We start from the raw sequence: 16,696 nt of genomic DNA, 5'->3' as shown, positions 1-16,696 counted from the left end.
GAAGACTTCGAGCTAGCTCGTAGTTGATAGGGTACCTGCTCTATAGCAGTCCTGACGCGATCTAGGCCAAAAGCTACCCGGCTTTGATCGGAACAATCCATCCATCCGTTGTACCGAGAATAGGATGCCCTTATATAACCTTCCCTGGCGCCCAGAGAAGCCTGCTGGGTTATCTTCTGTTTACTTCCTGTTTCTTTCCGATCTGTCTGTCCCTCAAAATTCGCCACAATCTTTACTTCAACCTTTCAAATTTGTCCTAATCCGTAACCTTTCTCATCTGTCATTGCCCGCCTGAAGTAATCCTCAACAGTTATTTCCATCCATTCTTTCAGTCTGTCATTCACCCACCTCAAGTAACTCTCACAGTAAATCTGTTCTAGTTCTTTCTGTCAACTCTCGACCTCCATCTCTCCATCTCTCAATACAGGAACACCTTGGAAAGCAATCATGAAAACCTCAATGCTACTCTCAGCCGAGTCAACACCAACTAGGTTCATTTCTGTCAAAGGTTTATCCTCGCCCTTCCGGGATCAACCGGCCACTTCCTTGACTGTCTCATCCCATGTCATTGACATCTCACCCTCGCCCCCGCCTCCGGCTTCGCTGCTTGCTAACCTTAGCGGTAGATTTGAAGACGCCCTATCGCCCGATGTGAAGACTCCCACAGAAAGCGAGCTCAACCCCATGCTGGATATTGATGAGTTTGCGATTTCGGAGCCAACAACGCTCAACGCTAGACATCAGCCCATTGGTCTTGGCTTGGGTATTGACACTGGAGAAAGCACTTTCGCCAACTTTTTGCCCATGTCAGCAGAAGCTCTTCACTCTACACCTACGCTGCCTTGGGGTATCGAGCAAAGCGCGCCATCTTCATCACCGCTTGTCACCCTATCGACGCGTCGAGTACAGCTGAGTCCTTGGCCGACATCTTTCGACAACCTCACTCCCGAGCGGTCAGAAAATCATGATTCTTGGACAGAAGCCGTTTTGCATGGTCAGGAGCTTGAAACCGCAGAGCATCGCCCACGTGCCACTCTCAAGAGGGAAACAAATCCGTCTCCAGAAATTTCGCCTTCTCTCTCAATTAAATCTCCGGTTCACGTGTCGTCGGTCACACCGCAGACGAACACCCTGAAGACTGAGAATGTTCCGTCGATCTCCCAAAGGCTAACGCGAAGACTGTTATCATTCAACCGGAAATCGCTGTATGTCAACGAAGAATGTATTATTGGCACTCACTTTAACTGATGTTATATTGATGTAAAGCATGTGTTTTTTTCCCTAGGGCTGGAGACGACTTCAAATCAGAAAAAGTTGCCCCAGAGCTTCAAGTTATCCCTGAGCTTGTCATTTCACCCATCCCGTACGCATGTCCACTGAGAGCCTCACTTTGGTGATTTGTAACTACAATTCAGCTGAGCTTAGAAGCTGACTTGACTTATTTGTAACCACATTCCATCAAACAGGGATTCATCATCCGGACCAATGCCCCTCTCGATGAAATTTAGCCCGCGGGGAAGACTTTTGAGCACGCTGCGCCATCGGATGAAGCTGCGTGGGATTGACAACCCGGACTCGGCTCAGGTTACTCGGGCATCACCAGTCCTTCCGACAAGAGGCGGCAGCGATGCCGGCTCATTTATAGCCCCATCCCAAGACGCATATTCCAGTGGAAAGAACGACTCGCCGCTCGAGCTGCCATCATCCCCAGCTTTCCCATCACATTCTCCCAACCTCCGCGATGCCCCTGGAAGCTTTTCGCCATTGATGTACGACAACAAGGCCTTTTCACCTGCCATGTCACATGCACCTCAAGCGCATGTGATGCCTGTGCACCCCGGGGCTACCACCCTTGTCGTTTCGATCGTCGCCGGAAGTCTGGGTCTTGTTGGAATTTGTCTGATTCTCATCATATTGGCTTGGAAGAAGAACGGATGCTTTCCCGGACTTTCATCTTGGAAACGCAAGCATAGAGGCACCGCCTATGATGAATTTATGGAGGAGAAGAGTTGTTGGATTGCTGACAAAAAACTCAAGATCCATCGTGAAAGCAAGCCAAATCCCGAGCGCACAGTCACTGCTGTTAACCAGAAGTCAAACAGCTTCTGTTCCGCTAGTGAGGATGTTCGAAGCGGCCACCCGGTGTCTCGCAGCCCATCTCAAGCTCCTTCTATTCCGCCCCTAGCTTACCTTGTGAATGGAAAGTTAAGCATTGACAGTATCCGGCTTGAATTTCCTGCACCCGTATCGTCCCCGATGGCGCCTTCCCTTTCATCGGGCCTCAGTAGCAACTATGAGGACGATCTGAAGCAGAATGATTATAAGGTTATCAGTACCTTGAAAAATCGAACCCAACCGGAGCCCGCCCAATCACCTCACAAAATCGATTTTTCTGACGATGCCCACCTCGCTAGCCGGCCAAGGTCTGATAGCAAGTCTTCAACCATATCGAAGGCTTCCCTCAAAAGCATCAGCTCCATTGCTTCTTTCCTTCTCAGTATCACGAAGTTCGACTCTTTATCAGCAGGAAACAAGAAGGGAAAACTTGAGATGGGTATCAGCAGTGAGAATTATAAGAATGTTCGCGAGTCGCTCAATAGCGTCAACGATCCTTTCAGCATGTCCTCTCCAAAGTACGCCAAGAAACCTAGTATCCCAGCATTCAACCAGCCCATCAAGCGAGTTGACTCTGCTGACGGTTTAGTCCGAGCAGCTTCTGCTCAATTGAACCGCTTGAATTACTCGGTTGGCTCTCAGGATGCTCCTAAAAGGCCAAACACGATTTCTTGTGTACCCCCTGCGATTTTGATTACGGATCATCCATCCGAGCTCATTCCGCCATCACCCCCGCGTTCATCCACTTATGACCAAAGACCTGAGTCCATCGGAACCTTCTTGGCCCGATATTCCAACTTCAATTGCACAACAGAGCAGGGTCCTCACCCTGAAGAAAGCGATTCCTACATGTCCCCCCAACATCAATATTCCACGTCTCAATCGATTCAAATCCCGCATGATAATCGAGCTGTATTTGACTTACCAGTTTCAAAGGTGAAGGTCTCCAGCGAAGTGGAAAGAGCTGACAGGCAACCGACTCCTCGTATACGTACCTTAAGCTCCGGGCAAGAGTGGCGCGCTAGAGATCCTCGGATCAACTCTGTCTCCAGTCTAATTAGCCATCGTTCACGAACCAGTGAGTTGCTTGGCACAGCAGCTCTTCAAGACTTCGATCGGTCGAACGTGAAATTCGATTTTGCGCCGAAAAGAACCAGCTTGAACACGCTGAACTCTTCTCAAACGATTCGGGAGCTAGCCGCGGTGACTGAAGATCTCAGAGCGTTGATCGACTCGGAGATGGATCCGGACTGCTCTTGGGATTTACCCAGCCAGTTCCATCAAACAGTCCCTGATTGGGTCACGCTGCCTGCCAAATTCATGGTAGCTCCGCCCATGCGTCCTCCAAAGTCTGCCAGCCGATATAGCAGCATGAAGCCAACTGCTATAGAGTACGAAAGCACATCCACACCCTGCTCACCTAACGATCCCAATCCATTATCCAGTCGACGAGTTTCTTCTCATTCATCTTGGGAATCTGCCGCGATCCAGTACCCCGATACGAATTTCAACCCATCATCTTCAGCCAAGGGTAAACGGGTTTCTACTGGATCTCGAGTCAAAAAATCCAACTCGGAGTCCTCCATTGAGACCGTCGTATCCGCTGAATCTAATGCCAGTATCCTGGAGATCGCAAGCTTACACACTGCCCAGACTCAGAGCGTACGAGGCGTGTCTGCGGAATTTGTTATTCGTCAAAGCATAGCTCAAATCCAAGCTTTGGAAGCCCATAACCGACTCAGAATGGCACTCGGTACCAGACCGGAATAGACTGGATACCCAAACGGTAAGCTTGGCCTCTTTCTCAGGTTTTTGTCACAACAAGCAGGAAACTTACTTTCTTCGATCCTTCAAATTGCAGTTCTCTATGTTTTTTTTTTCTCCTTCCTAGCTCATCAGTAACACTTTTACCTACTAAGGGAATACATTCCAAGTTCGATACAGCTCACTTTAATATTGCTAAATTTGTGTACCTCATTTCAAACATAAATCCATCAATAATAATATCTCATCAACACTATCATGTTGCAAACCAATCGTGACGTGCCTGAATGTAGCCTAAACAATGCTAGATGAATATGGTTGCCGATTTGCAAAACAGATTAAAGAAATTATGTGCAACTAAAAAATCCAACCAAATGCAAAAAAGTAGGTAAATATGTAATTGGATGAGCCATTTCATACTTAATACCTTTTCTATTGAGGCTTAAGTAAGCCGGATGGCCTCCCATGCACCGTACTGCGGACCGTTGATGACTTAGGTTTGAATCTCAATGATGAGACTCACAAACCCTAACGTAGACTATATATTCCAACTTAGTTTCTCTCTGTTGTTTCTTATCATCTACGCTATTGTTTTCATCTCACATTGCTCAATTCAAACCTCTCCACACCTTTCATCCTCCGGTCTCAGGTATGCAGTGTATTTCTTTTTCTCTTTGGCTATTCTTCAATCATCATCTGGTTTCCATATTGTTTCTCTCATCATTGCTTTAGGTGTGCTCATCTTCACCAGTCTCATTGACTGTTCGCGGTTCACTCACAGCTACTCGCTGCTTCAGGTTGCACTCCCCTTTGTCGTCCATTATTTTCAGAGCCGAGCAAGCAAGCCCCGGAATTTCTCGATGGCATGCTGGCAAGACGTCAAGGGAGGAGGAATCTTACCCGGCGAGCTGCTTGCTGGGGAAGGGGATCGCCGAGGAACCAAGTTGGGCGAAAACGCAACAGCCTGAACCGGCGGCATCTTGGCTTGACGGTCAGTCTGCAAGGGGGAGATTTTTAAGGAGGATGCTCAGTTTTTCTGATTTCCATCCTCTTTCTCCCACTCAATATTTTTGCCACATATACTTCACCCGGGGTATTTATTTTATTTTGCAGCTATTGCCCGGGAAAATTTGTTGGTTTCCCGGCTCTTTCTTTCGGGGATTTTCAGAGATTAGGATAAGCTCCCTATATTCATAAAAACATTTTCTTGAAGAAACATGATGAAATATTCAATCAAGGACAAGTTACGCACTTTTTTGGTCGCAATCTTCCTTACATTCTATCAGGCTCAGGAGGGATTGTGTCACGGTTACATTAAAGCCTGGTCTGCCAATGACGGTCACACGTGGACATTAGGACAAAAGCAAGAGCTGGAAAAGTTGTTGATCCGTGGCTTCTCTGAAAATACAGGTTGGATTGGCAGCAAAGTTCTGACCAAACCCACCTTTGTTTGTGGATCCAGCTTAACAGCAAGTCTTAAGATTGTTGCCCCCAATGGGGATCTATTCAGTTGCGCAGATCAAAGTGCCGGGAAAACTTTGGCCGTTGCATCTGGTGCTACGGTGCGCTTGCTGATCAATGATGAGCCTCATAAGATGTGAGTAGAGCAAAATATAATTTTTCAAAAAAAAAAAAACATGCATTCTGGCTTACCTTTTGTCTTTGGATGTAGATACCCACATGAAAACGGTCATATTCAAATTTATCTTGGCTATTGTGGACCATCAGAAACCACATGAAACCGCATGCAAAAAATCTGATGCCTCGACAATCAGCTACTCCAAAATATTATCATTGAAGCGTGGACTAGGATTGAAAAAATAATTCCCTTATAACAAACACAAGGATCAAAAATGAAGTCAAAGTCCCGATCTCGAATAAACTGCCAATGGGTAGCTACATCATGCGGATTGAACTGTTTTGAGTTGTTCCACTAAACTATGATAATGAGATGAAAGAGTGATACTGATCTATACGTACCGGCATCTCCTTCTGTTGTAAAATTTGTTTCATCAAAATCATCAAACAGAATTGTTTTTGGACAATCCTCCAAGGCGGAGGGAAAGCAAGACCAATACTACATCACTTGTGGAGTGCTCCCCGGGTGCTTACAAAGACGGAAACATTGATCCAGACAATCCTCCACCTGGCCCCAATGTTGCCAACCTTTCCTCCCAGGCAGCCAAGGGCACTGCCAAAGCATCCCCAAAGCTTCGACAAAGTAAAATCCAGCCTCATGTTGAAGACCAGGGGTTCAAGTTTTTGGGAAGCGTTCCACCATGTGCCAAAGCCTGTCTTTCAAAAAAGATTTCAGAGGATGCCCCATGGCAGGGGATACTCATTGTACTCTGTGCCAATGAGCCCTCCCAAGTTGATCTAAAACAACCACTCTGTCAATGCAAGGATGAATTGTTTGCCAAGGCTTATGCAAATTGTTCAAGGGATCATTGTCAGGTAAACTTTGTTTTGACTTTTTTCATTTGAGCAAAATCCCAGCTGATGGTTTTGTTTTTCTTGAAAAGGCTGGATGTGAATTAGGGGGGTTCACGTAAGGCTGATTTCACAAATCAGCCACCAAAACCAGCAGATGCAGCTTTTGAAAATCCTGAGAAAGCAAAAAGGTTTGGCTGGGCAGCTCCCCTTTGGAAGCAATCTGCAAGGCATAAACCTTACTCACAGGTGCATGAGCAGACGAAATCAGCATTGCTTTTTTTGCAACGTGAACCCCCCTATTAGGAAATGCCATCAATTCATTCAGCATTTCTTGTGGGATGAAGGCCAAGCCTTCAAACTGTCAAACTAATCAGAGAAGAGAAAGAATGCTGCTTCTGATTTGATAAGACAAATAGATGTCTTTGTGTGTAGATGTGTTTGGAAATTGTGATCATTAATTATTGTGTGACACCCATTCAATCATAGTAAAATACATGTCAAATATGGACTTACTTTATGCACTGCAAAAACTCTTTTTTCACTGTGGGGGTTGTCACCCTCATGACCCCAGTGCAGGCTTCTCCCAAAGCACTTTCTGCATTGCAAAGGAAGCACTAGACTTCTTCTTTTTTTGATATGGGATACTACATAGGTTACAAAGTACATAAATAGGTTATTCAAAGAATTTGAAGAGGTTTGACATCTAGATCATAAATTTAATGTTTATCTCAGTGGGGATGGGCTCTCTCAAGGGAGCTGGTAGTTAAACCTATTGGGGAGGATTCTTCTTTGGCAAGCAAGTACATGTTTTCCCAGTTACACACCAAGTGTGCCTCAGCTGGGATACCAGCTTGCCAAGTTGAATGGATCCTTGCCAAGCTGTTGAGACTGGTTAAGTTGTACTTCATCCAGAGATGAATTTTCCCCATTGAATTGGTGCAATCTAACTTGGCTAAATCCTCCTTCTTGGGGGAGCAAACAGAGGTTCCCTGTGGGATAGTGTCCCCCCTATAATAGAGGAAATTTGTAGCTTACACCAACCAATATCATCATATTGCAACAATATTGGAAAGCTCAAAGTATGCCTAAATAAGTTAAATCATTCTAATTGGACTGATGGGCTAAATGCAGCTGTAAGCTCAGAATCCAGATGAAGGAGGTGATCACGGATAGAAATGAATTGGCAAAGGAAATTTCAGATAAGGCAGGAAAACAAGGAATGTGTCTGAAAATCCAACCCACAGACAATCAAATTCAATTCCACCCAAGTTAAAAAATTACAAGTCCATTTTTGGCAATTTGTGTAATTTTTTTGCTTTTTATATTTGTATTGAGGATGAATTTTGTTTTTTCAACCAATCCTAAGCCATCCTTGTAAATACTAACTAGGTCATTTTGATTTTTTAACCATCTTTTCCAATCTTTTTGACCACCTTGCCTAATACTTTGAAATCTTTCTTTAAATTGTGGATACAGAAATTTGATTTCATCCTTGTAGAATTTATCAATGGATTCCCAATCAACTGAATAACTATGTAATATTTTGATGTAATTTTCATCCAAAGCTATATAGTTCTTTGGGATATCCCTTAATTCTCTAATCCTTGCTGCTGTCAATAATAATTGATAGTAATCTAAAATTATTGCAGGGTTGGATACTCTTTCTTGTGCTGTTTCATATATAATTCCTGGACAGAAGTTCTTTTCAATCAAATCAAAAAATTCACAAATGTTTCTAGACAAATCTTCCACAAAAGGCGCCTCCTTGTATTTGGAATTTGGGCCTTTGATTTCTATCAAAAGGTTTATGAGCATCTCCATATCATCTTTTAATTGTTCTCTCTTTGAGCCATTGAATTCATTCATCAGAATTGCTTCTTGACCAGACTTCAAGTGTGTGATGTATGCAATACATGGAGCAGAACTGCTGAAGTTTTTCCATGCACCGGGAAGTGGGTCTCCATTCCATTTAATTTCAGGCATCATGAACTCAAAGTTTTGTTCCATCAGTTCCAAGGTAATTCTCAATATATCTTCTCTACTAAGGGCTGAAGATGTAATGAAAATTTTAGAAAACAAGAATTCACCATAAAAAACTCTTGAAAGGTAAGAGATGAAACTTACCCTCATAGAACTGAAATCCTATTGGCCAGTACCACTGTTGATTAAGAAATCTCTGTGGGATCCAGCTTCCAAGCCCAAGTGTTTCTGAATAATAATTCCTTGTGCACACACTGGCCCACTGAGAAACTCTATCTTCTTGAAAGACTTGCTGTAAGCATGCCTGTTCAATAAATCCATTTTTCCATAAGTAATCAATTGTTTTGAATGAATAGGCCATAAATTTTGATTTTAAACATATGAGATGATCAGAGTAATCAGTAAGAGGATCCAACTTGTATGTGTAATTCACAATTCTCTTCATAATTTGATACAACAATAAGTGTCCCAACTCAGATGAAGTTTCTTTTGAAATCAATGAGATATCTTCCTGATTGGAAGATTGTTGCCACTTTTGAATCAATAAAACTGCTATATTTTTGGGAAGTAATGAATTCAATATTTTCCAATCAAAAGAAGGTTCATCAATTTTTCCTATTTCTAAAAGCTTTAAATTTCTCAAAATTGGTAAGGTTTCCTGAATATATTTTAAAAAGCTGGCATGTTCAGAATGACGCTCATTTCGCCTTTCAGGAGGTTTCTGATGATTATTAAACAATATTGACATGATATCTTCATCCTCATAGAGTAAAACAGCCTCATCTGTCATAAAAAGAATGCTAAATCAGTTTCATGACAATGATCAAGCAATTCAAGGTAGAAACTGACCTTTATGTTTCTTTATATTGACTTTAATATACAGTGGCTCTTGGTTAGCCTCAAAACTTCACTTATGAAATCAACAGATTATCTCAATTATAAAAATCCACTGACTTTCTCTAGTGCTAGCTTTTAACTCCTTCCCCACTAGGTACGAGTAGGATGACTCTGCATCAAGCCTCTCAAGGCTCAAGTTGGATGGATCCCTGGCAATCCTTTCAGAGTATAATTCGGATGGCTCTCTAGAAAGCCTTCCGGGGTATAAGTCGGATGGCGCTCTGGAAAGAAGTCCAGGGTGAAACTTGGACGGCTCTGAGTATGGAGATAACAAACTTCCTGGGGTCATGTAGCCATCAGCATCAGATACATTTGAGTCCCTTCTGGACACTCCATGCATAAAGGGAAATTCTGAAGGTTGTCCTTGAGAAAACAAATATCCTAGGGTCTGTTTTCCACGATCAGAATCAGAGAGATTGGAGTGTTTTTTTGACACGCCAGACTCATTGAACGTGAATGTTGAAGATCGAGGTGTTTGATCCCGAATGGACCCCTCTTCAGATGAAAAAGGTTCTTTTAAAAATTGCGTGAGAGGAGATGAGTAACAAGGACAAATAATAATCAGAAAGTGACGGGAGATTCAAGAAGTTATTTTTGCTGTGGAATAATTACCATCGAAAGCTTCTCTGGCCCTTTCCTTGGAAGGTATACATGAAAAACATGATGAAATAGCCCCCTGATCAAGAGAGGAAGGCAGTCTTGTTGGGAATACTTGGGTGGTGTAAGAGCAAGGGGAACAAACATCAGACAGTGGTGACCAAGGCTAACAACTGGGAATCATGAGGAATTTATGCACCTTTAACCGCTTGTTGAATCATTTGCCAACCAGATGACTTCTGCGTTGAGCGGATGGAGTCACCCTCAAAAGCTTGAGTAGAGGTAAATAATGTCAATCCCACAAGTAGGAATTGCAAAATCATATTTAATCCCAGTTGAAATGGAACAAAAGAAACAAATGATAATAGTTTAGGGTTGTATGTGCTGAGAAGTGGAAGTTAAGACACTTTGCTGACTGCAAACTTGAGGGTCGCACTTGACCGGGCGGAGATGTTTCCCGCCCTACAACTGAGACTTGAAGCATGTTTCTCCAAATGCCTCAGAGGGGTCCACTAAATATTCAAAAAGCGGAGGCTGGATTCAGTTGTTACGGACATCGCAGCTACGCAAACAGGACTTTTCTAATGTGCAGACGCGAGTATGTAACTGGAATGATGTCAACCAGTATTTTGCACAGCTTGTTATTGATGTAATATACATTAACCAAACAAGTTTTGACCAACTCTGGTGTGGAAACAAACTGAGGAAGTCGAGTGCCGATTGAGGCAGACCATACTGCGGTGTGTTTCGACGAGTGCTATCAATTCCCATACCTGTGTTTACTCCCCGTCCTGTATAATACTATCCGTTTGGAATCAGTGCACCTGTAACGAATCACACATCGTGGCAGTGACATTGCAGTCAACTTCCGGGAGAGAAACGGCGCAGTAGGGCAAGCTATAATCTGCATCTAGCAGTCGAAATTGATGTGTATCTAATTCTCTTGATTTCCCAAAAAAAGTAGCAATGATGTATATATTAACAGAAAACTGAAATCAGATCATTCCACCCAAGCCCATAAACCCGCCAGCGTAAGCCATCGGCTTAATGTTCGGATGAGGTTGGTGTTTGTAAGAAGTGAACTGCAAGGTTCCATGCTCGTTGATCCGAACAAAGGCGCCCTGGTTGCCTACTTGATCAACATAATTTGGCGCTGAGAAAACAGTGATACATCGGCCATCGTGTTCAACCGAGTAACCCGCGTCTCGCACTTCATGCGATCTGATGACAGCTGTTGTTCAACATTTTTTGTGGGAGGGGGGAGGAGGGTAAGAACCAATCAGAATCGAGCAACTGGTAGGGCGTAGGTAAAGTTGTACGCGAGGCAGCCTACCAGTGACACCAGAATGACGACACCAATCCTCTGTGATATCCGGTCCGAATCCCAATCCGACACCGCGTTTGGAAGGCCCACGTCCGCGGGCGTCCTGAGGATCGGTCCAGAGACACTCCATCATCAAACCTTCACTGCCCGGCTGTTTTCTAACCATCCTAGGAATCTTCCGCAACTCATCAAACGACACCTGGTCCTTCGAAAACAAGCCCCCATGAACGATGAAAAAACGCTTCCGTCCTTGAGGATCAAAGAACGGTTTTCCTGGCACTTTCGATACCGGTTCGGGTTGTTGAGAGGCAGTCACGAGGCAGCATAGTGGCACTATAAAACGAATCGGTGTTGGTGTTTGTATGATTAAGGGAGCCAATCTACTGCATCAGTAAGAAAAAACTTACAGGCACAGAAGACTTCTTCAAACAGCTTGTAGCACAGCTCGCTGTATTTCTTCTTGGTCTGAAAAAAATTACCGTAGAACTTGTTAGTATGTAATCTAAAGATATATGTTCCTCACAAGACATTGAACACGAGCTGGTTTCAAAGGAAATCAGTCCTACCTCGCCTTCGAATCCATAAACCTTATTCATATCGGCAGTCTCGTGGTTACCACGGTTAAGCTTTCGTGGCAGAAAACAAGAAGTAGTCAGGAATTTTGAGTATCGTCAATTAAAAGAATTCAAGAACTTACGAAAACCTTGTGGGGCATGTACCATTTTAACGCAAACACTGTCAAGACAACCTCCGTACTCCAGCTCCCCCGATCGACAAAATCGCCATTAAAGACTAAAAGAGAGAATTGACGCGAAGTTCATTAGGGAAAGGTATAAGTGCGATAAATGGAGGGAGTTTTACCAACCGAGAGCGTGCGTTTCGGAGGGAAGACCAGTTAACGAAAAAAGGTGTAGAACATCGAAGAATTGACCTAATGTGGAATGAAGTGAGCAACCTGTCCCTTGCCATACTAAATAGTCGACTCGCACCATGGGTATCCCCAATCCTAGTATGGGAATGCATAACGAATCATGATTTTAAGTAACCAGGTGCGTGGTTTATAAATTAGGATCGGTTTGGACATACACGTCACAAGTTTCACCTTTGGGGATTGTGTATTCAGTCAAGCTAGCTTCCTTTTTCAAAACTTCGTAACACCCCAAGATGATCTCGTATACCCATCGTTTGGGCAATAGTTTGCCAGCTTTGAACCACTCCAGCATTTCCTCAATGAACTTCAATGACGGTTTCCATCCATTCCCCGTTTTTTCCAACATTGGTCCTGTATATGAAGCATCGAGCTCGCAGGCGCCTTCTGAGATCAGCTTCTGGATCCGCTTTGAAGTAGCTTCTTCATCTTCTGAGGCTATCGCCTTTTCAAAATCCAGTCTTCTGACTAGTTTCGTTGTGGCATCTAGTTGAACCTTGGCAGCGGAATTGTTTGGATCAAGGGCCATACACTGCATGTCCACGAGAAGAAGGAGAAAAAGCAGAGTCAGTCAATTTCTGAAATGAGGGTGTTGATAGACGGGCATGGGAGGGTTGAGAGAAGTTCCGCGGCACGGACACTGACTTTTTTGAAATCTTTGATGGCTAACTGAGGTTTCATAATGCTCAATTGTGCAGTTGCCCTCCTGAAGTATGCCTTGACATACTTGGGGTCCAACTCAATGGCTTTGGCTAAATTATTGCCAGTCCCCCGCCAAAAAGAAAAAAAAGAATGCATTAAATGAGACATGTGCAAATCGATCAAATCTAGAGTTAGTGCACAAAAGATACAAACAAGTGTCCATGATTGCCAAGCCATGCTCTTCTCGCTTCAACCGGACGGCAGAACCTATTGACAGATAATGAGGCTGATGTTATTCAGATTATGGACCTATATACTGGGCCTGGGGGAGGAAGGGGGATCATAAGGACTGACGGTTGCACCAAACTGTCGCGTCAAATGGGTTTAAGTTGATAGAGAGAGTATACAGATCGAGGGCTGGAATATACGAAGTTCTGCTCAGCACCGACTGTAGGTTCATGTTTCCTCAGACAAGTTAATGCACAGCCCGTACCCTCTTGGTATTGAGATGCTGGTCATCAGTTTAATTCAGCCAGGTGTATAAGAAGAAGGCATGAGTAATTGAATATGTATTTCAATCGGTCTTCAGGGTCGTGACTCAGCTCACCGGTGAACCGCTTATTAGCTTCACTTTTCAGGCGAAGGGCCTCCTGTCAAAGTTTGGATACCACGGTCAGTAATCGAGTTATCGACATAAACGCGTTTTTTCATCTTCTCATTTCTTCAACAATTTGTAGAGGAACTGACAGCTATCGTTTCTTCACTCAGTTGGCTCTTGTCTGTTGGACGTACTCCATTCGAGGTGTTTGACGCAACGGATGTCCCATCAAGTGAGGGGTCGTATGCGCTGTGGAAATACCAGTTGAAGCAAATCAATAAATCGGCCCCTGTGGCATACACCTTGAGTCGAAACTAGTGGATTGAATTTGACTTGACGTGCCTGGCTCCAGATCCTATGAGACAGCCAGAGTGATTTCCAGAGTCTTGTCAGCTCAACCTTGGTCTGAACCCATTGAATAATTAATGAAACAAACGATTGATAGCATGCCTAGAGGTGCTCGAGAATCTCCCAGAGGTGAAGAGTCATTCGATGAGGCTAGTGATGGTGTTTCCGATCCGGTTGGAGATTGTGTTGGGTCGTCGATTGAGGCTGAGCTTGGTGACATCTTTGTTATTTCGCTGGTGTTCAAGCCCGATGTGCTCTCACTGATGATGGCCTTTTCCTTTCCCGCCGGCCACCACTGACCAGCGACCCGGCTGAAATTCACCGGGCCAAATTGAATAGCCGAATTGCATATTGAACTAGACCGCCTGCCGCAGCACCACCAACCCGTCGCCTTGTAGGCCCAGGCCCTAGACCAACCTTGACTGTTGATGTATCTAGACCGGTGGAGACAGATTGAATTTTGGCTTGCTCCTCTCGGTGCCATGAGGCAGAGGGGGAGGCCGGAATCGCATGAGGTGATGCCGCCCGGGGGAGCCCGACCGATAGGCAAGCCTGACGCCGGAGTCGATCCGACCCCCTGTGCCGGCGTCAGGGTCGGGCCGACAGCTTTTCCTCCCATCGCCGGACCGCCAGCCGAATCCGGCGGGATCGGACGGTGCCAAGCCGACGAATTGCACCCGCAAGGTCGCCCGAATGTGAAATCGATGATCGGTGCCGGCAGAATCACGCGGGACCTGGCGGGTGTGTGACATGCGCCCGGGGCTAAAGCGAAAGAGGCTGTTCAGAGCCTGTCACCGGCCGAGCAAAATGCATGCCCTTTTTTCGAATACGGTTCACATAGCACAAGCCATCAAGATGACTTCGACGTGGAGCAAGGAAGACCAAGAGCAGAAGGAACGACTAGAGCAAGTAATTCAGATAATCGATGGATATCGTCAGAACCTAGTCGACCGCCCATCCGGAAAGACCAACTCAGCAGAAAACGAAGAGTTTTTCCCGTTCGAGCTAATCACCCAACAGAACCCATTCTCGACACACCGTAACTCGGCGAACGGCAAGCTAGCAGGAGGGGAAAACTTCTTCAAGGTGTGGATAATCGATTGCGATCACTCCAAGTTCATCTCGACCCTTTTTCAGTTCATCAGAGCAAATATATATCTCAACCGGAACGAGAGCGATAGGGAAGCCATCAAACATCTGAAATCTATCAAACCCATAACACGCAATCACCTTGATGAATCTGTAGGTATGTGGGAAAGATGAAACGGATCTTCCCTCGTGATGTTGGATATCTTTGGTTGATTCATTTTATGTTTCCCCGTTTGATATGGTTGGTTTGGTTTAGGATGATGAAGGAGGCAGACGATCGGAGAATCGAATTTCGATCCTCCTGGCAAAAGAAAGCTCGATAACGTTCCAGGAATTGACAGAAAAGCTGTACAAACACCCAGTCTTACGCGTGCTGCTTGAGCACTCGACGCCGTACCGGATCCGGGTACCCTCGAAGCGAACGCTATGCGAGCACCACTGGAGCCAAGCGCACGGAGATGGCCCGAAAGATAGTGAAGGGGAACGGATGATAAACCCGGCAGGGTGGCCGGTGGTGGAGCTTGATGAGACGGCCCAGATGAACATGATGTCGGCGACGATGAAGGCCAACCAACGCATCCTGCAGCGTCGATGGTCCGTCGCGGAGATTAGCTGGCTCTTGACACAGGCCCGTCTAGTGGCCGAGCTCGCGCTGAAATCTAAGCTGGAAGCAGGCGAGGTCGGTGTCGGAGCTGCGGTGTCGAGCTACTCGCTGGACCCGCCGGAAGAGCTGGCCCATCTAGTGATCAGCATCCCACAGTCCAAGCACCAGCACGGGACGGTAGAGAACCCGATCCTGCTCACCGCCACTGACGCCCGGAGCTCGACCGCCAACCCTCTCAGACACGCCGTTGTGGAACTAACTAGTGTCGTCTCGTCACGGGACCTGGCCCAGCCGAGGAGACCTGAGACAGCGCTTCATCCGGTACCCTACCTGCTCACCAATCAGGTCGTCTTCCTCACCCACGAGCCCTGTCTTCTCTGCGCCATGGCTCTTCTTCACAGTCGCATCAAACATCTCTTTTTCCTCCTCCCCTCCCCAGGCTCTGGCGGCTGCGGTTCTGTCTACAACGTTCACGAACAGGACGGCCTGAACCATAAATACTTTGTCTGGAAGCTCAAAATCCCTCGCAACCTTTCCGATCCTTCTCCTGCGGACCATCTGTTGAACACATTCTTTGACGCTTAGCCTCCATTTTCCACTACGCTTTCTAAAATCCTCTTGTGCTTGCTGTTTGAGGAAATCATTTCTTCATCTCTTTTTCAGTCGATGAAACCTCGCCAGTAGACACGGAATAATACAGATAGTTTTTCTCAAAAAAAACCTCTGAGGAATTCTATTGTTCTTATCATTCTTGGTTCACTCAGTTTGGAACTCATGATCGGCTTGACGATAATGATGTTTGGGATGGTGCCTCCTACAATCCTAGAGCAGTCTCCATGGTGATAAATTCCATCTTTGATCCACAAGAAGTAGAAGAAAATGTGATTCCTCAACTGTTGCGACTCCGGCGGGTGAGCTACATGATATTTTCTGCTGATTTACCGAGTTTATTCAGCTGTCCTCTTGGGGTTCAAGCTGGACTTACACAAGAACAGCCAATTACCAGGGTTGTTCAGCCTTCACAATTTCTTACAGTAGATGCTGCTTCCATCCCTCAGCCAGACCATTGCCATTCTCAGTTACACACTCTCTACATAATGAAGTAATCTTTAACTCTGTGTCCTATGCAACACTTGCATAGACTTGCATATAACTTCTACTATGATCAGATGCAGAACAACCTTCTAGGTCAGTTTTTTGGCTTTTGGCTTTTGGAGGAGGAAGAAAGAAACGAGAAGGAAATTACAGTTGATGAATGTATACATGAATGCGTACATAAGAATCTAGATTAAGATGAAAATGTACATATTTACAAGCACCGAAGTACTTTTGTTTTGTCTAACGTCTCTTAAAAAAAATAGCATTGTTTTCAAACCA

General features: G+C 45.1%; 3 protein-coding genes across 3 annotated transcripts; 2 read left to right on the top strand and 1 right to left on the bottom strand.

The window, feature by feature from the left end:
* Positions 1-459: 459 nt before the first annotated feature.
* PtA15_1A53 (uncharacterized protein) lies at positions 460-3,885 on the top strand (the record flags this gene model as incomplete). Its single annotated transcript, XM_053165577.1, has 3 exons — positions 460-1,205; positions 1,286-1,363; positions 1,467-3,885. 3 exons carry the CDS (start codon positions 460-462, stop codon positions 3,883-3,885), a joined length of 3,243 nt encoding a protein of 1,080 aa, XP_053016270.1.
* A 6,896-nt stretch (positions 3,886-10,781) lies between these two features.
* On the bottom strand, positions 10,782-13,846 carry PtA15_1A52 (uncharacterized protein; the record flags this gene model as incomplete). Its single annotated transcript, XM_053165567.1, has 16 exons — positions 10,782-11,017; positions 11,120-11,443; positions 11,518-11,575; positions 11,677-11,736; positions 11,808-11,902; positions 11,976-12,041; positions 12,100-12,116; positions 12,197-12,570; positions 12,684-12,790; positions 12,894-12,947; positions 13,035-13,097; positions 13,174-13,191; positions 13,288-13,330; positions 13,428-13,527; positions 13,617-13,633; positions 13,715-13,846. 16 exons carry the CDS (start codon positions 13,844-13,846, stop codon positions 10,782-10,784), a joined length of 1,764 nt encoding a protein of 587 aa, XP_053016269.1.
* A 262-nt stretch (positions 13,847-14,108) lies between these two features.
* Positions 14,109-15,904, top strand: PtA15_1A51 (uncharacterized protein; the record flags this gene model as incomplete). The annotated part of the gene is made up of 3 exons (XM_053165556.1): positions 14,109-14,367; positions 14,468-14,868; positions 14,972-15,904. The coding sequence occupies 3 exons, from the start codon at positions 14,109-14,111 to the stop codon at positions 15,902-15,904; spliced, it is 1,593 nt and encodes a 530-aa protein (XP_053016268.1).
* Between the last annotated feature and the right edge of the window lie 792 nt (positions 15,905-16,696).

This window comes from Puccinia triticina, chromosome 1A, assembly GCF_026914185.1.
Source record: "Puccinia triticina chromosome 1A, complete sequence".
Taxonomy (NCBI): domain Eukaryota; kingdom Fungi; phylum Basidiomycota; class Pucciniomycetes; order Pucciniales; family Pucciniaceae; genus Puccinia; species Puccinia triticina.
Note: the sequence above shows the minus strand (reverse complement) of the source record. Positions and strands in the feature narration are given on the sequence as shown.